Below are 25,662 nucleotides of genomic sequence, written 5' to 3'. Positions count from 1 at the left end.
AGATCATCTGAGCTGAAAATAGAAAACGCTCATCTTCACCTCAGTCCTCTACTTATCAGAGAAGTGAAGCCTCCACACAAGTAGTCCTGTCCTCCTATACAACATCTGTGTCCTCTTGTCAACATCTGCAAGAATCAGAGCCCAAGGTGACGAATACCCTCTTCCCATTAAAAGCACATCCTTCTTCACTCAGAAAGTGGCACAGTACTACACCAGTAAGCACTGTTATACTGTCCTAACTTCCCCTATAAATACAAATTCAAAAAATAGTTTCTTGCTCTACTGAGTGTCCATGGAAAGGTGTTGGCAGTGGAAGGGCTGCAGGGGGAACCTCTGTGAGAAGAGGCCACGGGTTGCCTCTGTGCCAGACACAGCCAGCTCCTGCCTGCTCTGCAATGGATCCACCACAGGACACAGCTAAGCCCATCACGCAAGTTGGTGGCATCTCTGTGAAAGGGCAAGGAATGCCAGACAGGCAGAGGAAAAGCAGAAAAATATATACCAGAAAGAGTGAGAAACAGCAGTGTGAACACCAAGGTCAGAGAAAAAGGAGGAAGAGGTGCTCCAGTTGCAAAAGCAGATACCTGCTGCAGCTTGTGAAGAACCCATGCTGGAGCAGATTTTTTTTCCAGAAGGACTGCTGCCCCTTGGGGAGAATTCATGCTGGAGCAGGGTAAAAGCGTGAGAGGGATGAAGGGGCAGAGAGCAGCTCTGCTGAGGGTACCCGCCACATCTCTCCCTGCACCACTCAGAGGTGGGTAGAGTCTGGAGTGAGAGAGTCAACCCAAGTCAAGACTGATTTCCCCTTGACAGCAATTGGTAAGCAGTCTCCATCTCAACACATGAGCTTTCTCATCCTATTTTTCCTATTTTCACCCATGAAATATACTAAAAATTACAGTGTTAGAAAAAAAAAAAGAAAGAAAAAAAGCTTCATTTCTAATATGATACTGAACATACAAGAATCAACTTTCCAGTCTTAGCAGTACACATTTCCCCCCCCCCCCGCCAAATACACTTTTTTTGGCCAGCCAAAAGTAACAGCGATTTTGGCTCTACGCCATTAATATAATCAGTGATACCAAGAAACTTAATCATGATGACAGCAATGTCAATAAAGTCCTGGAAGAAGCCAAAGAAGTTTCTGTACAAACTTATTCAAAAGGAAACGTTCCCTAGACTAAATTGCTTCTCTTTAGCTGTACACATTTTCATGAAACATAACCTCATGCTATCCAGATGCTTTCTGTGGATGAGCAACCACCTTGTTTTCTGAGGACAATCTTCCCGAAGGAAAGAGGCATTTACTAAACAATAGTGAGAAACTATGGCAGAAGAGAATGGTTACTGGGCAGGACCAGCAACTCTGACACACCCTTACTCCTGAGTACGCTTAACAGAAAATGAAAAAGAAGAAGGAGAAAAAAAAAAAGAAGTGAATGAAAAATGATTTCTGGGCAGATAATTACTTGGTATTTTCTAACCCATAATCAAGTTTAAAAACAGTGTGCTCTGGTTTCCTTGAGAGAAAAAATATAGAAAGCTAAATATGAATGGACTGTGAAAGTTTAGCAATATTCATCAATATAAGTTCCTTCCTAAAGCATTAAGAAGTGTTTTTAACCAAGGCATGTCTGCTTTTCTACTTAATTTTTTGTTAGAATATATTGTTATCCTAATTCTCCTGAGAGTTAGAAGACATTACCTGTAGGCTAAAACCCCACAACTCAGTGAAAACTGAAAGGGAGATTAGATAGGAGACAAAGCTGATCTCCCTTATGCCCGAATACTGCCTAGAAGAAACCTGGAGATGAATTTTTACTTTTTATGCAATGCCTCCAGTTTCCAGAGTGTTTCGCCCCCCCCCCAGACCTTGCACAGAGGAAGGTGAGGAAGTTAAGACTCACACAGATAAATGGACCAACAGGACATCAGAGTCATTCTGAAGTGTGCACAAATGGGTTGTCTTCTATGGCAAACATTTCTATTTCGTATTTTATCTCCATGCTATGTAATTCCAGAATGAATGAGAAAATTTTAATTCTGTTCAGACAAGAATATTTGAACCCAGTGCTCCAACTTATTTTTGGGGAAATTTTCACAATACTGACCTGATCAAAACCAAAAAACAAAAACAAACAAACAAACAAAAAACAACAACCAAAAAAACCAACCAACTCTTTTCTGTGACAGATTCAAGAATGCCATTTGACAACCTTTCATTCTGTTAGAAGAAAAAAAAAAGATTTAAAGAAATAACATGGCCAGAGTTTATTAGCAACTCTACCCAGTACCACTGCTGGCTCTATTTGAGGGAGGCTCTTGAGAAAGAGTTGCAAGAGGTCAGACTAATTTTAGGGATTCATCAGTGGGCCATTTAAAAGCTAAATGGGGTAGCTTTTAAACAAATAAACTCCCTAAAAATCAAAAGAATGATAAAACAGATATACTCACTTGTATATTAATTTGTTTGTAAACCATGAACTACAACAATTACTTGCATAAAAAGTTATTCCTTCAGTACTGATGAAAGTTGTTAGAGCATTGACTGTACACCATATGAGATGCACTGGTACAGGTAACAAAGCAGTATAGTTCACCATTTAAGAAAGGACAGATCTAATCCGAAAGTGATTTGTTGCTTAGATGGCATAAGCAGGACTACTTGCTTCCCCATTTTTGCTAAAATTTGTAAATGTCTATGTGAACAGGGCTGATAAAGTAAGAATTTCTGGAATTCCTGAATTTCTTCCTGTGGAGGGGCATATACAGGAATCAAATAAATTGTATGAAAATAGGTCTCAATCTAATTGCTAACAATAAAACAAGCAAGTGAGGTTCTTATAAGGTCTTTACATGTTTCCCTTTGCTCCCAACACCCCTCACACTCCAATCCCCTCCATTAGAGTTAACTTTTCTCAAGGTTGGAATTTGGGTACCTACAAAACATACCAAAGTAACTGACATACAGTCTGATAAGTGCAAACATTGTCACAGTCATATAGACATACAGAGACAATTTGGGTCTATGGAATTAGGAAAAGCATCTATATATATACTAATACAAGTCATATTTATAATAACAAAATTGAATTCAGTCTAAGGATTGTACAAATGATTGTGCTGAGTTAGCCTGTTTTGTTAGGGCCAGAAGGGGGGTAGGGAGAAAAAAAACACACCACCTTTTACCAAAAGAGTTAAAATGCTATAAAAAAGTCTGTGTATGCAGCCCAGGTCTTATAAGGAAATGTTCTTAAACATCTATTTCTTGAAACACAAGGTTTCAATCAACAGCCACTGGAGACTCTGGGGTCACGATCTTCCCTGTATGCAACCCCCTCAATGTTCTGCATAAAGGTCAGAGAAGTTTACCCTCTAAGCATGAATTTGCCTTCCAAACACTTTGACTATGGAATAAACAGTTTCTAACCCAGACTGCGAAACTCCTAGCATTGTTTTCTAAGAAAAATGCAAACCCCATACTAAGAGATTTCATATTCACTTTCTGTAGACTCTACAAAATAAAGGTCTGTAAAATCTTGAACCTTTATTAAGTCTGCCAGCAACAAGTTGAGAACACCGTATGTTACAAGGTCCACTGAGTGCATACACTGTATTCCTCAGTTATCTGAAAGTGCTTCTTACAATTTGATATGCTAATATATCCATATAATGAACGCTCATGCTTGCCATCAGCTGAACTTGTATCAAAAATGAAATATTGTGAGGTTACAGATAAGCTGGAATATGATCTGATGGAAGACGTAAGTTTGAAGAATAAGTCAGAGAAGTAACACTTTTTAGCACCTAAAACAGTGAATGAAAACGCAAAACAATGCCTTAAGGATGCATCTGCAAATCCTGATTTGAATACTTTAAGGATTAAAAATTAAGGTCAAGAAATTTCTAATAAAGCACCACAAGAAGTCCAAGCTAAAATGGAAGAATTATATCCTGAAGAACTTCATACAGTATTTTAAAGGAAGCTACATTTTATTTTGCATTTGATAAGCATTCCAGCCCTGTTTCCACCATTGCTTCCATTTGATTGGGCTGTCTGGTGCCTGAACCCTACAGAGCTGCCATGCTGCACATAACACGATATATATTTCTTTAGTATCCGCTGGTGATAAGTTACATTACTGAAATTCGTCCAGGAAAGTATACCTGTTAATTTTACTTTAGATGGATTCTATTAAAACGTGAAAATCTTGGCAAGAACTGGAGTGAGACTTGCCCACTGTCTGGGTCCCTTTCCCACCCAGCCAACAGGGCAGACTTTTTAGTTCATTATCACCTCATCAGTGTTCCTGTCAGCTGCCAACAGTGAGAAAAGACTAAGCCACTCACTAATTCCTGGCCTTCCTGCCTCCACTGAAGGAGTAGTAAATCCAGAACATATGGATGCTCTTTAACCCCTCTCAATCCAGACACCTACTTTAATCAGTCTAATGAATCTGCTCAACTCAGAACAAAGATTGACTGGCAGATGCACAATGATGGAGGGATCAACTTGTTGCAGCTCAGCTCCAGCACAGAAAGCACTACTCTATCTCCAATACACTACTGTTACAGGAGGAAGCTGGAGAAAGGCACCAGTCCAACTGGCTCAAGAGTAGGATAGACCTTCTAGAGAAGAGAGGAAACCAGCAGAGGAAGGGATTGTGAAAAATGAAAAGATCATTAAACATTAAGATCTCATCATGAGAAATCATGAATGAATGAAGACCAGGAAACATTCACTCAATGCAAGGGCAATTTCTTATTTGGTAACAAGTTGCACTTCAAGCAACTGAACAGCTTGCTGTCAGTCAGTACACAAGACACAAGAACAACCTTGACTTGTGTCATCTCAGACTTTTCTGAACACGGATTGCCATTTCAATGCAGTAAGCCAGAAGAAAAACAACTTCACAAATATGGGAACATTTTTTGCCAGGTTCGTATGCTGAATTATACAGGGGAATTTAGTGAGTGTTGGGTACCATCATTATTTCTAGAAATGCTCTTGATTAAAGACTATAAAGACCATCCTACCCCTATATCTTTGATAAGAAAATTCTGTCCCTTCTCTTACAATTTTGAATGTTCAATTATAAGCCATGCACTTACAAATTCTACGCTACATCACCACAAGGTTTTAAATTTATGTATATAACCACAACATTAAAAGTTGTCAAATGAGGAATGTAAATCACAACAGTCCATTTATTCACTAACACAATGTGTTTAGTGCAAAACTTCATTCTAAGAGTGGCTTTCTATGTATAATTTGATAAAATTCATAATTTTGCTCCCTACCTTTAAAAGCCTTCAATAATGCTCACCCAAAGTTCCAGGATTAGAAGGCTCTTCTGGAAAAATCGAACAGTCAGCCTTGTGTGAGCAGGAGAAAGACTCTTTCAGCAATTGGCCAATTAAATTAGAACACAATCCCAGACTACCTTTAGGAAAACTACAAAGTATAGTAACTACAGAAAAAGATATCAAGTTTGGAGATATTAAGACATTTGGTATCACTCCAAGATGACCTCTTTTTGTGCTGAGAAGTTGTCTGACCAGACTGTACTCTTGTCCCTTAACTGATGTCAATAGGGATGGTGATAATTCAGTCATTTCTGGTGTGTGTTTTGGGATTCAGTTACCCAAATAATGGTATCTAATGCCGCATTAGCTGTCCTAGGATATGTAAGACATTCACAAGAGGCTGATAATGTGACACACAATATCTGGAAAATCTATGCCTTTCTGAAGCAGCACTTAGAGGTCCAGTGGGATATTCTAGTGCACCTGAAATGGCAATAGACACCGAAGTTCAGACAATGGATCTGCAGTACTGTTCTCCTTAAAACCAGTAATCAAGTTATCAACAGGTATCCCAGAGATATAAATTGGTTAAGAAAGGAGCTCATTTCTATCTTGTATGTACAGTGGTGGAAGTCTTGAAAAAATAATTCTTAGAGAGTAGGCACACTTAGGATGGTAGGCAGTGGTAGGCAGAAGACCAAGGTTCTGAAAGCCAACTAACCACAGAAGAGAAAGTGAAGACTTGAGGAAAAGAGAAGACAGGGAACAACACAGGTGTGCATCTTTTGGTGTCTGTCCTAATCAAAAAATCATCATTAATATTACCCTTTCAACAACACTTTAATAACTTTACTTTATTCACCTGCAATGGAATATAAACCATATTTATGGGAAAATACCCTCACCTCCTAGTAAATAAAATTTTATATTGGAGTGCAAATTGCCTTTTGGTACATAGTAAAATGTCTTCAGTGTGGTCTGGAGGTCACTCTGCTAAAGCAACCCAAATGGTTTTTTATGCCATTTAATTTTTCCATGCTGAGTTTTCCTTATCCATAAATAAGATAAATAATACTGACTTTTTTTCCAGAGGATCATTTTGAGAATTAACATGGCACTTTTAAGATTTTCAGATGGAAATTGCTCTGTAATGTAAAGTAGCATAGTTAAGAACCGAATGGCATAGCATAAATTAAAATTATAGAAGGTTGCATATATATATATGTTAATAAATCTATTCCTAGAGGTATTTTAAGGTCACAAGGAGAGAAGATATACTATTCTATTTTGGTCACCAAACTCTTGTTCATTAAAAGTTTAGGTGTGTATTTCCAAGTCACATGATGCTGCCACCAGGAATGTGATTTTTTTTGTTGTTGTTGTTCCTTCAGTTAATATTTTTAAAATACTTTTTCTAACACTTGTAGGATTTCCTTGGGAAAAGAGCAACAAAAAAGTTAGATTTTGTCCTTCACAATACATGTTCCAGATATATCAGTATATATAACGGAGATCAAAGTTTAACCAAAAATCTGTAACTGTTGGTCATGAGAAGTCAAATTCTCCATCTTTTCCAAGCAGGCATCTCCTGACAAACTTATGAGGCAAAAGTTCTGCTTATTAAGGTACAACGGCTTCAAAATATGAATGACTTGACAGTGGGAACAAGGAGTAAAGCAACTCTGAAAGAAAAGTAGAGGGTTTTATTCCATGCCTCATTCTATAATCTGACAGTAATCGAATGGGTATTTCTATGCTGCAAATAATAATCATTATAAAAATAATCATTTTTATAATTATAAAAAATAATCATTAAAGCATTCTAGCAAAATTATCAGAATCTCAGCAAATTAACTGTACTCATTTCTAAAATAAAAATGACACATACTCTACACAGGTCAAACAGAACACAAGCTATACATGTGCATCACATATACTTGAGTTTCTGCACAAAGAAAAAGTAGAACAGCAATCAGGCTAAGCTCTATGTACACTAAGGAAAATGCATTTCATTATTAGGACTCATTGGTATGAATAAAGCATACCTTGCTCTACTTTTTACATATTCATTCCCTATTGCTTTTTTTTTTAATTAGTCAGTAAAACAAACAAACAAAAGAAATCAGAATGGAGATCTATTAAAAGATAATGCATCTCCCATGTATGGGAATAAAACTTTTTTGTTATTCATATCACTGAGACAAAAACCAGATCATCGCCCAGTGTAATTTCTGTCTCCCTAAAACTGTATCTTTATTAAAGTTCCACAAGTTCTGGTTCAGAAATAGGTAACAAAAGAAGAATTTCTTACACTTTGCTATATTTAAGTTACACTGAGAGCATATTTGCCCATAAAATGGAACAAGAAATGTAGCATTTGTATAAATAATACACTTGAGGTAATGGAGATGTAAACATACACATCACAAAGCCATCTGGTGCACAGTTTTCCCCAAATTTCGGCACAAAGAGCATAAAGAAATGTGTTGTCCACTAGGGTTTCTCTAGGCATCTTTTGTACTTTTCATCTTCCCACACTGAGGAAGTGATACTCCAGTGCTCCATGTTGTAAAGGAGGCAAAAGGTCCAGCAGTTAAGACCACTGGAGTGAAGCCTTGGTAAGAGGTTGCCTGAAGTGATTCTGCATAGCTCCGTAGTTATTTGATTAACATTGACTCTAGCCCACAGGCTCCTTCTGTTTGGGCCAAATGCAATGCTGACACACTCTGCAGCTCAGCACCAAACACCCTTTCCATTCTTTAACAGTTTACTTGCATTTCTGTGTGCTGGTTTCTTTTGGCTCCAAAGACAGCTTCACCTGCAGGGTTTCGTTTTTCTGTTTGACACCTTGCTGTTGATTTTCCCTTATTGCACAAAAGAACTTGCTCCAGTGCCTCTTTCACAAATGCCTCTTTGTAGTAAATGAAAGCCTTAATGATCATATTTTGATTGTAGACTTGATTAATTTTGACTTCGATTAATTTGCGACCTTTGCTGAGATCTTTAGGGCTGGGAATTAGAGAGCACACTGTACCACTGTACTTTGGACATTGCAGGTTTGCCAATTTGTTTCATGCCTCATTTGTCATAAAACCTATGAAATTGTAGTCCAAAGCCAGCTTCATATTTTTCAAGGCGAGGCAAAAATGTATTTGTTTTTGTTTTAAATTAACATCTCCTTGCTAAATTCATCTAGTTTTTCAAACTCAAGACCAAAGCCTCACTAACAATGAGAATATAGCAAGCAAGACAAATCTGAAGATCAACTTATCAAAAGAGAACAGCTTGCTTCTCCACAATTACAGCACTAAAGTGGTAAGATAGGCATACTCAATTTTAGGCACAGGCATACAATAAAGAAAGAAAATAGGGATGTAGAAAGGATTTGCATGAGAACATGCTAGAAGAGAGAAATAAATGAGGATGCATATATCTTACTCGCACAACTTGTTCTATTAAACATTTGTCTCTTAAGTTATTTAAAAACATACAAACCTAATATCTTAAGATTTTAATTTCTGACATCACTGGAATTCTGTGGCCACATGATTCCTTCATGTGTGAAGGAATCACATCGTGTTTCTGGCTTCAGTTTACTTCTTTGAGAAACAACAACAAAATTTCTCTGTTTTTATGGAAAAGACGACTTTGATAAGCAAGATCCTTCAGTGAAAAGAACTAAACTGCACAGTATTATTATTAAAACTTGCATTATTGATATCTTTAGAAGATAATATGGCTAGCAGAAGTCATAACGACTTTCTCCAAATACCAGAAGATATCCTTGGCATTCTTTATAAGCTAACCAGGCTTAACCCTTTCACATCTCCAGCCTACTGAGGGCTTGAGAGGGAAAAAGAATTTTTAGCTATCTTTAACCAACAAACTGAATGATCTAAAAAAAAAGGTGGTTTCCCTTACATGAAGAATATTCAAAATGGATTACATACAAGAGCAAAATTTCCCTTTAGAAGTTGAATCTGCAAACCTGAGCTGGTATTAATAGAGAGAACTGAGCCCTCAGCATGATAAGTAAAACAAGTCCATATATATAATATATATATATTTTTACAAGAGACAATTTTGGTTCTTATAGACATTAACTCAGGGAAGTATATGATCTGTGCTAAAGAATCTGCAAGACAACACCCTCTCTATTCTGTTTCATCTCCATGAAAACATGCTCAACCATACCTAAGCTATTTGTGATAGGTTGGTGTCATCTGCGTGTAAATACCTTCAGGGAACAATATTCTACACCCTACCCACACCCTGCTCTTCAGTTTAGTGAGATCATTTTGAATTCTCATCTTGTTCTCCAAAGTGCCTTAATACCCACATTGGCATTTTGGCAATATGTCTTTTGCCTTGTCAGCCACATCATTAATGCACATTTTGAACAGTAGGAGACTTGGAGGAGACCTTTAAGAAAATCAGGTAATACAGGTTTCCATTTTGACAATGAACTAATTGTTCTTTTCCAGCTACCTGCTTATTCACTTTATAGTAGCTTAATCAGGAATATAATCTCTACTTTGCTGATGAGACAGTTCTGAGAGATAATGACAGAAATCCTCCTGAGATCAAAACATATCACATCTACTGTATTACCAATGGCATATGGGAACACCTTGTTGATTTGTCATGATTTAGTCTCCACAAATTCAGGTTATCTGTTACTTAACACTTTACTGTTTTCTGAGTATTTACAAATAATATTTTTTATTTACTCCAACGTATAGCTAGGAACTGAAGGTAGACTGATGAAATCCTTTGGCTGCTTAAAGCTACCTGCAGTTTCATAGCAGTATTGTTGGCCTCAGAGATTAAACTAAATGTTCAAACTAGTTGGTTTCTAGATTATTTAGCAAATACTATTTTATCATTTAGTTCAACTTAGAATCACAGAGTCATTAAGGTTGGAAAAGACCTCCAAGATCATATAAAAAGCTTGATTCCTAGCTTACATAGTGGATATAAACTAGTGTGATCTTTTATTTTCCAATGCTTTCTTGACGTAAGTTTTAAAGAGATAGTCTGTAGGAAAGAGCTGTAAAGTTCCAGCAGACTGAAAAAGAAATACAGGTTTATGGAAAGCTATAGCATTATCTGTTTCGTGCTTGAGCAAGGGCTATAAAAAGGGATCTAGGGGACACCAAATACAACATTGTGTTGAATTTTTCAGTCTTCCCTACAATTCTGTATGTTCTAGTGCCTAGTACTAAGAAAGATAGTTCTCTCTCTCCTGTAATCTACATGAACTATAATGCTATATATTGGACTGAGAGAACTGAATTAAGCAATGACAACAGCACACCTTAAAAAAGATGCTTTTAGGGTACTTAGTGTCTTCTCTTAGGATTTCCAAACAAACAGTTCTGGTCAATTTTCCTTTTTTTAACTCCTCTTATGACAGTCCCTTGTGCTGCACACAAGACACCGCCAAACAAACCAACAAGCTCTCAAACCCTCTCACTATGAGGTTTTCTCAGAGATTCCTTAGACTTGCAGATGATGCTTTTTATTTTGCCTAAAGGTCTCAAAGATACTGTTTGAGAAGGGAGGAAAACAAAAAGATATACTGAATATTACTTATTGTATATTCACATACAGAGCAATTTCAAAGATTATAGGGGCTGCCAACAATTTGGGTCATTTCCCCATTTTTCTTATATGACTCCCATTTCTTCTCAGTTTGTCCTCCAGGACTGTAGGGAACCAATTATTTGCTTTAGAGGTTATTTCTGTAATTAAAGTAAATTGACCTGACTTCTCTTGAAAGAGGAATTTCTGGTCAACTACAGAAAATAACATGAAGTTACTAAGCTTTGCCTTACCTACATCCCGCAAAGTTTCACTGCCATTTTAAAAACAATAAAAGAATGACTTACATATGCACAGTGGCCATATGAGCACATCTAACCTTTGAGATTTCCCTCCTTGTATTTTGAACTATGTTGACGATGTCCGGATGGGATTTACAATGGCTCAAAGCTACTATTGTTCACACTACATTAAATCTACAATATATGCAATGAGATACCATAATATTTTCACTTGGAACTTCTATTAACCCACAACTTGACTGTATTTAATGAAATATGTAGTGCTCACAGAGTTGATTTATATGCATCACTATTTACAGTGCGCGTTTATAAAAGAGTAAAAAGCACCCTAAGGAGCTCATGGTTCTTTCGACTTTAACAGAAAGTAAAAAGCGCCTGATTTGGTTTAGCTCAGTAACACCCCTGGAAGCCCCAGAATCTTATAGCTGGATTAGGAATGGCGACAGGAATCACTGATGCAGCTGAAACAGCTAGCATAGGAAATGTACTACTGCTACCAAACCTGCGCCAAAAAGCACTCATGCATATTTTATTTTTAAAACAAAGACCATAGTCATATTTATGTTTGTTGTATATGTATATATCAAGTATACAAAAACAATAAAAAGACATGCTGAAAACCAGGAAGTCCATTTCTGTCTGTGCTGTTCTAGAAATAATTGGAGTGGAGCATTCATACACCCAAAGGAAAATAACATAGATTCTCCTGAACAGATAAACCTTTACTTCTAAGAGAACTTCTGACTGTCTTTCATTACAGAAAGTGTATTTTAGAATATAGTAAGAGGAACAGTGCTTTTTTCCTGAAAAGGAACGCTGAATTATCTAGCAGAAGGTGGTATATTGGTGTTCTCAGAGCTATTTTACAAGCAATCTGCTTTATATATTAGTCAAAACAAATCTGTCACTGACTCCATTCTTCTGCCAGTTTAACATTAGTTAAGCTGAGTGATTATATCTAGAAAAAGGGATTATTATTTTTATTCTTTTAGATAAGATGATCTGTACAATACGCAGGTTATGGTAAACACAAACTTTCCCCAAAGTAATGGCAGTTGGGCAATGAAGAACACAGGGCACTAATGACTTCCAGGACACTGTCTTGTGCTGCACCTGCTCTAGGTTTGCAATAATGAATTAGAAAACTGAGAAAAGACAGGAAGGGTGTTCATTCGCTAGTGCTAGGACTGTGTTAGCCTAAAATGTTATACATTTTAGTACTCTCTATGTATGCCAAAGATCTCTACTGATGAGATTTTTCATGCTAATTTCTATAAGAATACTGTAATCTGTTAGTAGAAAAGAAAAAAAAAAATGAAACCTGTGCATTGTTAACACTAAGGCTATACGCTACGCTTTTTGCATTCTGTCTTGAAAGAGGTGTAATTTCATTGCACCATCTAGAAATTGTGTTCCAAGAACTACTCAAGGGATCACCTAGACTCAACCCAGACCCCGGAAAACATCCAGTAGAAAAAACACCTCCCGTGGAAAGGCATAGAAACAAGAGCACAGTGTAACTTACTTTTCAGGAAGTTAATGACTGGACCTCCTTTCCCCAACTCCTCCCTATAACATTAATAGTCATAGGAATTACTGAATGGAACAAACCTTTAACACCACCTGGTGTACTTTTCAGCAGTTGGTCCTGCTTCCAGGCCTGTCATGCCTCATTAAGATAGTACAGTACTTTCTCTATACAAGACTATTCTGGGGGACCATAGAATTCAAGATAAAATGAGATGGAGGTTTTATCATAAGACAGAATGGGACTGGGGCAAATAGTGCCAAGATTTTAGTATCTGAGAAAACCACAGAAGAAAAAATTTTTCAAGGAAGGTGAAGAGTGAAAACAAACCAATTACAAAATACATACATAACTTCTCAATAGTTAAAGAAATGGAGGAAACCACAACAATCCAATTCTGTCTGTGCTCGTATGGGGCACCTTGTTTACATAGGCTTCACTAAAGGTCTCACTTCTTTTCTACTTTGCAGTTTATCCTTTCTGCTAAACTTTAAGATTTACATTTAATAGTTCTCTCACCCACGTGAATCATATGACCAAAGAGCTTTGTACTGGTGCCCATAAATGGGTTGAGCTTTTCTGTTTCTTTCCATGATTCAGGATATTCTACAGTCAGTTTCACTGAAAACCAAGTGGCAGGCTGCCTCTGATATTATCGCCTTACTGATATCTAAGGCTGCTTGAAGGCTCACTGACAGTGCAGCAGGACAGAAAGGATAACAGACGTCAAAACCTTACTTGCCAAAAGAGGAAAAGTGCATAAGAGATTGTTTTCTATCAAGCTTTCAGCTGAATGAAATAATTACAGCAGAACCCACCAAATGTCAAGGTAACCGAGATCTACTGTCATGTTTATGAAGAGACTAATGGTTCACTATAGAGAGGAGAATTGTGAAAAAAAAAATGAAAATACATTTTCTAGCCCTTCAGTAACCTTTATCCTTACAAGACACACAACATATCTACACATAGTGTTTCAGCTTTCCTGTTGGCTTCTGTGGGACTCATTTTGAGATTAACAGCAGTTCCAAGTTCAGTTTATTTCCAGTCATTCAATCTTAATGTCTTTATTTTCCAGTAATTAGAAATGGGCATTTTTTCACATTTCAGACTACTGCAACTTAAATGTCAAAATTTTACTGGGTAAGTATATCAAAATAAAATAAACACATTTTTTTATGCTCAGAAATTAAAAAGGACAAAACAATGGGAATGGGATATTTTTTGTGTTCATTTTCACTTTGTGTCCTCCTACGAAATAGGCATTTTAATGAAAAAAAAAATCTAAGCTTGGAGGGGAAAGAAGAGGCTGCTGCCATGCACTTGTTCAGCTTTGCCCCAAACAGTAAATCCTATGTACATGGAGTGCCCCCTGTGGGACTGGAGATTACTTAAAATCACAACAGTAATTACAGGAGGAGTGCCGGCACCATTGCTGCAATTGCCCATTGGCCTGATATACCAAGTGGCTCACAGACCTTACAGTCTAGTTCAACATGATGAAGAGTTTGAGCTTGCTGTAGAAAGCCATACCTTGCAAATGCAAGGTTAAGATATTACTAATTTGTAGCACACACGACAAATGTGAATACACTTCAAACTATAGAGACAACCGTTTATATACGTAGAACATACACGTACTTCCTTTCTTCCTTTGCAACTAGGAATCACTCTTCTCCTCCGGAGAACTGTCATTAGACCATAGGCATAAAGTAAGACCCTATAATGACTCATTTCAACAGTGACAACATTTCTTTGATTTCCAAAAGCACATTTTCCAGTGCGCTGACAAGCTATTGGATGGACACTGATACTTTTTTTTTTTTTCAGGTTCTGCTCATCATGGATATATATAGCATGAAAAAATTTTGTTTGTTGAGTCTGTTTGCTGCGTTTGAATTACTTCACACATCATTTTGAACCAGCAAAAATTACTTTTCTGGCAAATAAACTCTGTGCCAATTAATCAGTTGCTTTTGGACCACTTTCAATTTCAAACTCCTACTCATACCTCCAGACAATACTGCTTTATTGCTGAGAGGATGAACTTTTTAGAAGATAAACAATCGTGGCTTTTGCTGACTTCTTTTTCTTATCTAACAGCCAAAAAATGAAAGTGTGGACTTATCAACCATCTACCAAATATTTTACGGAGACTTGCATGACATACAGGAAAACTGTAGCAGCGAGAAGGATGAACATAACACTGCCTAGGTTGGCATCTTGTTTTTAATAGTAGCCCTCATGTAGCTCGCAGCAGGCCTTCCAACTCATGGATAAAATAAAAAACGAATGCAATAGACAGCTTAATTAAGCTACACAGCCCTGGTTCATTTCTGATCACCCCCTACACTCTCTACCAAGTTAAACACTATCTGGTGGAAAAATGGGATGCATTCACGTAATTAAATACTACCGTGGTAAATATTCAAAAGACCACTCGAATAAATTAATGAGTAGTTAAAACGCATTTATGAGAGTTTGATTTTGAAACAAATTATGTTCTATTGTAACAATTCCTTTGTAATATCCTTGATTATTTTTAAAGAAAAAGAAAAGATAATAGTAAATTATTCTTGGACAAGTAATACACTTTGTGATGTGTGCCAGCAAGATCAAGGATTCAACTCTGACATGCCAACTACATTATATAAGTCTGCATCACTTGAATTACAGAGCTCGCAAAGACTTCAATTAGCAAGAAAGGGCATAATTCAGGAAAGGGCTGTCGGACAATTTTCTAGGTCTAAAAGAACAGATTGAGAAATGCTCCAGCTGGGATTTATTGACCTTGAAGCAGATGACTTGGGAGAATCTTCTGGTCCTTCTGACCAAAACAAAAGGCCTGCCTAGACAAAAAAAAATAAAAATAAAAAAGTCTCTTCTCTACATGCGGACACAGTGTCTGTTCTCCTTCCCTATAAGTAGAGAGTCCACTGCTACAGTTTTGGCAATTGCATGAACTCGGCCCCAGATTAGAATGTTTGTGCTCGGTTATTTTCACACACTGCCAAAATTTGCTGACAACACCAGGAGAAAAAAAGGGAAAGGAAAACTGGTGATTTTCAACAGTTTATAACTCAGCTCAGCCTAAGCAGGTTTTTATGGGACAAAGAACAGAGATTTCTCTGTAGACAGCACTTTATTCCTGCCTAATTTAAAAGATTTGCTGTGAATGATGGAAACATTAGAACTCCTTAAAGAAAACATAACAAAACAAAAATCCTAGCAGTTCACTAACGTGTTTTTTTTTTTTTACAGTAGATCATGTTTGTTGATATCAATAGAGAGACCATTATCTAGCTGTTTCATAATTATTTACAACAAAGATTTTTTTTTTAAAGAAAATAAAAATATTAGACTTAAAGGCAGAGGTGTTCAAAATACATAGTACTTCTTTAAGGAGATAAATTTCTTCCTTGGAATACTTCATATTTCTGCTGTTCTAATGCCACAGTAGTCACTAAAGAGTGTGAAACAATCTTCTCAGAGTTACAGAGTCAGTAGTAAACACAAGTTGTACTCTAAGAAATGTTATTTTAAATATATATTATCACTAACATAATACCTAACAACTTCCTATCACAGCCCCACGGTAGCTTTCTGGAGTAATCTTGCTGCTTTAACACTTTCTTTCAGTCCACATCCAGAATCTCCTAAAGCAGCATATCCTAAGCTATTTTTCTTGTATATTCCTCTCATTCTCCCCTACCTCATTAGTTGACTGTAGGGTCCAGGCTGTTAAACTTACACCTCTAACAAATTGCAAATTTAATCAGAGCTGCATTTGAGTATCTGAAACTTTTCCACTGAAGTGTGCCCTAAAACTCGGGCAACAATATTGCTTTATGGTAATCATGAAAAGTAGATGTACAGCAACTATTGTTTTCTGTTAAGGATATCAAAATCTGCTCAAATGCTTCACAAAACTGACTAATCATTCAGTTGCTGTTATTTTTTAATTGAGACAGTAGAAAACATTTTGTCAACATTAGAAACTTCTGCAAAACTGGAAAACAGCTGAGAAGAGTACTTTTCAAAAGAGGCATAGACTGGGAAAATGTGGCAACAAAGAATATACTGAGGTTCCTGTATATAAATATAAGATATTTAATTGACTGGGAGTCCTCACTAGAGACTTGTTTGCAACAGAGCCTCTCAGTGAGCATGAGTTTTTGAAGTTTGAATGCGTTTGGCAGCTTTATAGAACTTTAAGACAGATCAGCTATGTCTAAAACATGTTTAGCTAGTTAACTATACAAATGTAATGTTTTTTCCATCTTTCCGTCCATGTGCTGACAGCATTACCATTCTCTCCAGTGTTCTTCTTCCTTCTGAGGTACAATGGATCTACCAGTTTATGCAGTTCCCAATACTAAATTTCAGTACAATAGCTTTCCAGCAATAACTTACTTAGCTAAGAGAGGTCATCATTTAAAAGAAGCGAGTAGTTATATTGAAAGTGCTAGAGCTACACAATTTGAAATACATTTCAGGATATACTATACAATACGTTTATATTTTAATGAGAAGGTTTGGCAGAGCAGTTTGGCAGAAGAAAGTACTGCCAAGTGATTGGATATGGGATATATCTCCAGTTGCTTTGGATTCCCACATCACCTTAAGAGCTATTCTTCCCATCCCCCAGTACACCAACTCTCAAGCCAGTCAAATTTATAGCTCAATAAAACTTTTTTATTAAAAATAAGAAGTGTGGCTTTTAAGTACTGCAGTCTTCCAATGTCCCTATGCCAGGTCTAGATCAGACTGTAGTAGTTGAATATGATGTAGAAGAAGCTTGGCCCACTTTGCAGAGCACTCCTAAGTTAGAGTTTCAAGATCTAAGCCACCTCTCTTTCCATTTTGTAACAGCTGTTTTTCTATCCAAGAAAAGAAAAGGAAAGAAAAGGGAAAAGGGAAAAGAAAAGAACAAAAGGAAAGAAAAAATGAAAGGAAAAAGGAAAGAAAAAAGGAAAAAAGAAAATAAAGAAAAAAAGAAAAGAAAAAAGAAAAAGAAAAGAAAAAAGAAAAAATGAAAAGAAAAAAGAAAAGAAAAAAGAAAAGAAAAAAAAAGAAAAGAAAGAAGAAAAGAGGTTAGTATAGAAAAGCTAAATAAATAAATAATGGCTCACAAAAACCACAGTGGAGGAACCACTGCTGGTCCTGCCAATAAAAATGTTCCTTCTCTTTCAGGGCTGGCTAAACAACTGAAAGTGTTTCTAATGAACTGCTGGCAGCACTATCCATCATTGCACTAAATGGATTCATGTCTCCCTAAACTAACGATAACTATTCATCTATAATGCGCAGTCAGAAATTAGGAAGTATTTAAGCCTTAGAAGTCTAATTCCTCACTTTTCCCCATCTCAAAGCTTGGTTTCATTCAGGTCTCCTTATGTAAAGATGACAAGAGAAGTCTGATAGAGAAATTCAGTCTCAGTTCAAGTACCAATGAATCATCCACATGAGTCTGAAAAACACTTTAGCAGACCAGACATCTGCAGTATCATTTCAGCATTGCAACTATCTGACATTATGTTTGTCTCGTCCCTCCTTCCTTTTTATCATTTGTTACACTGATTTGTGTCTTCCCTTTAAGTAGATCATAGGCCACTCTAGACAAGATGGCACATTCGTAAGACTTAAAATAATTGGGTCCCAACAATTGTTTAGGAACATTGAAGATGCCATTGTGCAGATAATAGCTTTCTACTGCTAACGTTCAGAAGGAAGATGTGTTTTTGAGCCCCAACTCAAGTATGAAAGTAATGTAGATAATCCCTAGTCAGAAGTCACTTCTGAAGACTTGACTGATTATACAGATAGCTGCCTACAGAGACATATTTGTACAATGGTTGTCTTTAGGTCACTGGGGATCAGAGAAGAATTCAGAAATATCAATAAAACATGCTTCCAAATAATGGTAAGAAACACTTACTTCATCTCCAGGACTTCCTCCAAATGTTTTCTTCTTTCCGCTCGTAGGTTGGTCAAATGGGTTTCCTTCTCAGCTAAAGACTGTTGAGTAGAGGACAATTTTGCTTTCATAGACTCCAGCTCCTGCTTAACCTTCTCCATGGCCATCATCAGCTCTTCTACCTAAAACATTTTTGAGGAAGGCAGGAAGAGAGAAAAATAGTACAACGTGATCAACTTGAACTTACTAAAGGTCAAAACTAAATTAGAGTCCGAGGTTACCAATGCATGTACACTGCATAATACTGTAGACCAGAAGAAGCATCATCTAGCACTGTGTAAACTACACCCACACTTGATGGAAGCAGCATTATATTCTGTGGCTTAATATGATCTGGTGACTGGAACGTTACCGTTATAATACCATATTACACATCTTCAACTCTTCAATATTTCTATTTTAGAAAATGTACCACAAGGATAAATAGATGATCTATATGAATTAAGTTAGCTCAGAAAATCGCTAGGTATTAAATAGAACACATGAATAATATTCTGAAAATATTCTCTGTAAGTAATCCCTAAAAAGAAGCTACGTAGGTATTTAAGAATAAAGTTAAGAATGTTTCTTAAGTAGGGAGAGGACTGGGTTACCATGCAGATGTAAGTAAGGATACTTCCTCAAAATATCTGTTGAATAATGCTTATAACCACGTTTTGTAATTTAGCAACATAAATGACCTTCAAAGAGTTGCTGATAGCAGACTGGTAAAGAACAATGCTCTTATCTCCAGGTTATTACAAAATGGGAAAGGTTCACAATTATCATAATTGTAAGTTCTAGAATAGATACATTTACAGATGAATCTAGTTATATTTTGTTCTGTACTAGGAGTAGGTTTTGTCACAGCTACAGTTCATCACTTTAACATGTAAAACCACAATAAATGCTTAAGTATAGCTATATGTAGTATAAAAAAACTGGATATTTTAACAATAATTTTATAGTAATGTTAGATGGCACAGAGATTTCTTTCACCAACATCATCCTTATAGATTTTATCTATCACAACCAATCACTCATAAATAATTTTATAATGTGCTTCAAATGTGAGAAACTCGGATGTTACTATTGCACATGATCAAACATTTGTATAAATTTAGTATGACATTACAGCATTGTATTGCATATCCCCAGACAACAATCAACTTGTGCTTCAACCTAGAAGTGAATTACTGAAATTATATTAAGCTCAATTTCTACTTACATGTTTTTACAATGAGTTGGGAGCATCACTCACTATACAGGTACTAGAGGATGTAAGGTGTAGAATATACCACTGCTTGCTTTAATAAATCAAATACTCCAAAAGGCAGAGCTATTGGCTCAGGACAAGCATTGATAATCATATAATCATCCTCAATCAATGATAAAGCAAAACACTGTGATTTAGAATTAGAATATTCATAAAATCTAGCATAGACATACATTGCTTGAGGCAAAATGCCTATCTACTTCTGCTAAACTGCAGCTGACAATAGAAATTCTTGTGCTCAGCAAATTAAGAAAAATTTAAGAAATGTGATTATCAAAAACTATTCAAAATGTACAGCCAATACTTCATCCAGCAATCAGCAGACTGAAGGGGAATTTCAGTGATGCATAGTCAAAACTGGCTAGCATGCATAAAATAACCAAGTTTTCCTGTCTTGTTCATGTGCAAAACAATGACCAGAACCTCTGTCAATTTTTAAATAAACAAAGAGAAAGCTCCATAGAAAGAAATGGGGAAAAGTTAGAAAAGAAAGTAAAGAAAAACTGCAGAAACAATCAATAGCAAAAGTACTTCTGGGAAGAAAACTGATACCTAGAAAGAGAAAAATAGCAACATGCTGGGCAAGTGAAGGTGTACTAGGGTATCAACTTCTACTTCCTATGGCTGGATCAGAATTATCTACATAAACATTTTCCTTTAAATCAAGGAGAGAAGAGGCATGGCATCTATAAAATCCTCTGCTTTTAACAAAAAGCAACCTCAAATAAACAAGTCCCCAGCCAACTGCAACAATCTAAAAGGTTTGTGTCAATCTGTCAGTTGCCAAGACAAAACAATCTTTGAAGCAACAACTTTTCCATAATGAAGTTTGAAAGATTTCTGCCATCTGTCATTCCATTCCCAGTCATCCAAATTTGTGATACTAACACCAAAGGATCCGTTTGCTTGATGCAGATCTGTAGCATAACAGCTCTGTGCTACTAAGACACAATGAGGCTGGAGGCCAATAGCTAGGGCAAGGCAGTCACTGCTGGGTGGCAAGATCAAACTCTGCAGCAAAGGCTTATATTAATTGGAGTACTGACTACTGTGGATATTATATTCTTTTTCTAATCACTCCATTTGGTAATTTTTTCATTCTAAGGTTTTATTCTATGTTTGTGAACGTTAACATAAAATTGATCTAATCATATATTGGGAATAGACAAACTGTGAGTAGCTTTCACGTGGCACTAACAACTTTGCTCACTGAACTGTCATTACCTTCCATTCTGTCTAGAAGACATCATTTGTCATGCTACTTACTAAGGACAAAATTCACTGAAGTAGTAATGTCTGTATTTACAATAAAGACTTCATTGTTTGAATTCATCAAGCTATAGATATTCCATGGCAGCATTTCAATTAAACTTATAGAAAAACAAAACTTTTTATGTGGCAAGTTATGAATCTTAGTGCAGATTTGTTTATATGTCCCTGTAAGCAGTCCTCTGAGAAATGATACAGAAATAGTCACTGGAAGCAACTTCCTTGCAATAGATGTCTAATTTAGCCTATACAAGAAACTTTAAATCTACCCTTGATTTTTTTCCCCTGAGAGCATCTAATTAAATAACAAAGAAAGTGTTTGCCAATAACCAGAGTTTTCTGAGACATGCTGTTGACGTTTTCAATTTAACTCAAGGTAAGCTTGTGCCCTATGCCTAGAAAGTTTCTATTTCAGAATGTGTAAAGAGCATACTCTCACTCCTCTTCTCTCTGTGCTCAAATGATAGTATAATGACATGAAAGAATCCATAGTTCAAATGTAAATGGGGTTTCAATCATGCAGATGGTCCAAGCTGTTACTCTTGTTATATTTCTTTCCTTATTCTTTTTCTTTTCCTTCTGATCAAGTATTTGAATACTTTTATGATCAAGTGAAGAAGACTTTTTTAATGAAAGGTCTCAAAGGGCATGACAAAAGGGACTTGACTATTAGACTAAGAACCATGCATACTCCTAAACTGGAGATATGGTACCTCAGATGCAGTGATACATGGGAAACTTACAGTTTAATGTCTAACTACTGAAAAAAAAAAAAAAAAGATACATTTTCATTTTTCTGACTTAAGGAAAAAAATTGTATTTCTTCCAGTATAAATACAGGCACTGTGGATTATGGAATAGCTGTTTATGTTTATTAATGTATCTCAAAAGTTCCATGCAGAACACAAAAAGATGGGATTTTAGAAAACAAAGATAAAAGTACCAGTAGGAACAATTTATTTTCAGTGAGCATTTTATAAATCAATCACTAGAGATCTTGTTTTCAAAACCACCTCAGGAAGCTAACTTACATATTTAAAATTATTGGCTTTCTGAACATAGGCCTTTCTTGGATAAACAATGGATTAGTATTACAAGACAAAATGTACTAGAAATCTGTACTTCTGTCCAAAATGAATTAGGCCACCAAAACAAAAGGTCTTGAAATTACAAGTCAGTAGTAAGAATACTACAAGTCCTGAAAAAAATAATTAACATTTCTCATGAAGTTCCACTCAGTGTCTTAGAGGACTCTCTCCAACTTTTTTTCAGATCCTGAGTTTTTAAGCTATTTTTCATTTCACTGTGTACATTAATGAAATGATAAAGGGACTGCAAATTTCTGCATTATCTTTTACTGAGCTGAACTGATTAGACTGCAGGACAGAGAGAAAAGAAAGAAACAGACACGCAAAGAAAGACAAAGACAAGAGTTCTGGCTCCATGTAAACTTGTTTGGATACCAGAAAATTTTCCCAGAACAGATGTTAAGACATGGAAAAAGCACAGGCCAGACTTGGGACTTAAGTATGTAATTTAACTGCCTCAAGTAACATATTACAGGGAGAATGCATTGAGTCTGACATAACCTGGATTGCCAGCAGGACCAGATGGTTTGCTTAAATCACGAGCTAATAAACCTTTACACAAAATAAGAAGGAAATGAATTATGGTTTCATCACAGCCCCATTTTTGTTAAAGCAGTAGGGTGGCTTTAGGTACTCCTAAAGACCATAACCAAGACACTTAACTAAATTCTTGGCTATTCTGAATTGAGGGAACAACTTCCAAATTCTTATAGCTATTGGGACAGCTGATGGGTATAGCTTTTTGAGAGCTAAAATATCAAGAGGAGAATGAGAGAAATAAGTAAGCAGTAAAAGGAGAAATCTTAGTTTTCAGTAAAATTAGAATGTTATTTCTGGTTTGTATATTAACGACAGCCATCAACTGAAAGACCTGTTGAAAGCTCTGCCACACTGGCAGCAGAGCAGAATGGTACAGAGCAGAATGGCTCTGCCCCTACCACGTGCACAGCTCTGGCTCTGCATCAAGCCCCTCTTACTCACTACCACTGCAAGAACATGCATATTCTGGAAGGTGTACAGAGAAAGGGGGCACAGCTACTACCTTCTCTGTTATGCCAATGCTGTCACATTGTCACTAATCCTTTCGAAGCACATATGTGAGGTTAAGATGCTTTACCTCCGCTTTTATTCTGTAACTGTGAGTACTGTAAGGATATCCTAAGGTGAACAGATGTTCATCATGTAAAGAGAATGTTCTTCCCTACACTGTACATGCTCCACTTGTTCTGCATGGTCATTGTTAACAAACACTACCATGAGATACTACACAGACAAGTGAAAAAAATTTTTTTGAATGTTGGAATTCCTTAGCTGAGATCCTGCCTAAAGAAACTGGGAAATAAACATAGCAGAATGTTGTGCAACAGTTACAGTGTTTCTGTATATCACATTTTCCTCCATCCCAGAGGATGCCAGATTTGCAGCACCCCTTTTGCCAAAGTCAACCGTGTCTAGTATTACAGGGCTGTGGCAGACTGCATGTACTTAGAAGAACATTTTTTTTTGTTTTGTTTTGTTTTTTCACAATAAAGAGGGGAGTTGGTGTCAAAACTGAGAAACTGGCTGGTGGATTATCAGTTCTGAGACAAGGCAAGGTTTCTGATTATCTGTAATATATAGCAATAATTTTAGGGATAAACTATATATACAAGATTTTTAGAGATGAACTGCATGTTTCTTTACATTAATGTGTAGCCTTCTTAAGTCTTTGAGTCGCTGATGACTCTAGGCAATGAAGACTAATAGTCAGACTGACCAGAAGATATCTGACATTACAGAGTCACTCCTGTAGTACGCACAGAAACAGAAACACAGGAGTCTTTGTCAAGGAATATGTTACTTGAGTACCATCAGGAGTGATTTTTGCTCATATTCTGAGAGCCTTGTGCTCTTGGTATGAAAGAGAAGGAATCAAAGCTCACAGATGTTTGGAAAAGAGAAATGTCTCCTGAGCTTAGACATTAGGACTGAAGAAGTCACAGCTGTGTCCTGTTAGGATGTTTGGAGGTAGCTTTGACAGTTGTATCTCCTAAATGAGGGCTGTAAGCCATATAAATAAGCAATGGCCGGCTGCTGGGACAAGAGCTCTTGAGAAGGAAGCAATAATCCTCTCTGCTTAATACACACACAAAAAATGAGTCACACCAGGAAAAAAAAGTGAAAGACTGAATTCACATTTGTGTTAAGGACAGAAGCCTGTTGCAGTCTCCATCATCTGAAGACTATAATAGGTTAAAATTGTATTTTTACATTTTCCTGAGCTAGAACCTTTATCTGATGAAGTATATTCACTATGCTTTTTAACCCTTGCAACCATACCAAAGGAAGCTGACCAATTTTATTTTATGTGGATCTACAGTCATAGTAAACTGTCTTGTGTTTATCTTTGTGACTAGCAATGAAGTTCTCCAGTCCCTTGAGAACAGAGCAGCAATCACTACTTTGAAAGACAACAAACAATCTTGCCAAAAATTGGATTTAAAAATTGGATTTAAAAATTACTACATTACTACAATTTAAAAATCACTACAGCGGTAGACAAAGTAGAATTTAGCACACTTAGCACTTTCTGCAGAATTTTGCACATACAAATTTAGCACAATTTGTTAATCCAAACAACCTCTTCAGAAAAGTGGCTAATTCATGATACTGCAAGCACAGCTCTAAACAAAGACATCTTCAAAATAACTTGACCTTTCTTAGGGTACATCTGTGATTGCTGCTACAGTAGTAGTAGTAATTGGGCCAAAGGAAGCCTTTCAGCTCAGACTTATTACCAAAGGATCTAAGCTCACAAGCAGTCTGCAAACCACACTGACTTTCATTTCGTTGCATTTTAGATAGTTCCATGTTAACTGGGGTATGTCACCATGGCAGACTGAAATTTAGACATACCCTAATAATATTCCAAGTAAATATTTAATGCTGTGCTACACAGCACAGATTGTCAATTTATATAGTTACAGATTGACTCTCCAAAGAGAAAAATTCTGGGATGATATATTAACTCACTACATGTAGTGAAAAATGGTATGCTAATTCACCATTCAACTTCAACACTCTTCCCAGAAGATGTTAAGGATCATGAACAGTTATTATGTGAAAGCACATGCATTTACATGAAGGTTGAACATATGGCTAAAGTTTAACTGAAGAAGTACAGTCTCATTGGCAAGCTCAGGAAAGTTTCCACCTCTGCTAACTTGAGGAAGCAAATCTTTAGCATTGTAGTTAATAGAAAACAAAGATCAGAATCTAGTCACAGCAACTAAAAAGTAATCCCACTGTTCTGAGCCAGCTGAACTAAGGCTGAAATTCATTGAAGGCTTTGAAGGAATCTGATGATAAACAGCAGTACAGCAATGTCTGGAAGCTTTTGCGTCAATAGGAAA

The 25,662-nt window shown here is 36.5% G+C and overlaps 1 protein-coding gene across 6 annotated transcripts in view; it reads right to left on the bottom strand.

Moving 5' to 3' along the window:
- ERC1 (ELKS/RAB6-interacting/CAST family member 1) overlaps positions 1-25,662 on the bottom strand; it is a 307,518-nt gene that overhangs the window by 92,785 nt on the left and 189,071 nt on the right. For all 6 annotated transcript variants that reach the window (XM_035550781.2, XM_035550783.2, XM_035550786.2 and 3 more), the window contains one exon: positions 18,620-18,780. In XM_035550781.2, coding sequence (XP_035406674.1) covers positions 18,620-18,780 — 161 coding nt within the window. The remainder of the gene's footprint in view (positions 1-18,619; positions 18,781-25,662) is intronic.

Source organism: Cygnus atratus, chromosome 1, assembly GCF_013377495.2.
Source record: "Cygnus atratus isolate AKBS03 ecotype Queensland, Australia chromosome 1, CAtr_DNAZoo_HiC_assembly, whole genome shotgun sequence".
In the NCBI taxonomy this organism is placed as follows: Eukaryota; Metazoa; Chordata; class Aves; order Anseriformes; family Anatidae; genus Cygnus; species Cygnus atratus.
Note: the sequence above shows the minus strand (reverse complement) of the source record. Positions and strands in the feature narration are given on the sequence as shown.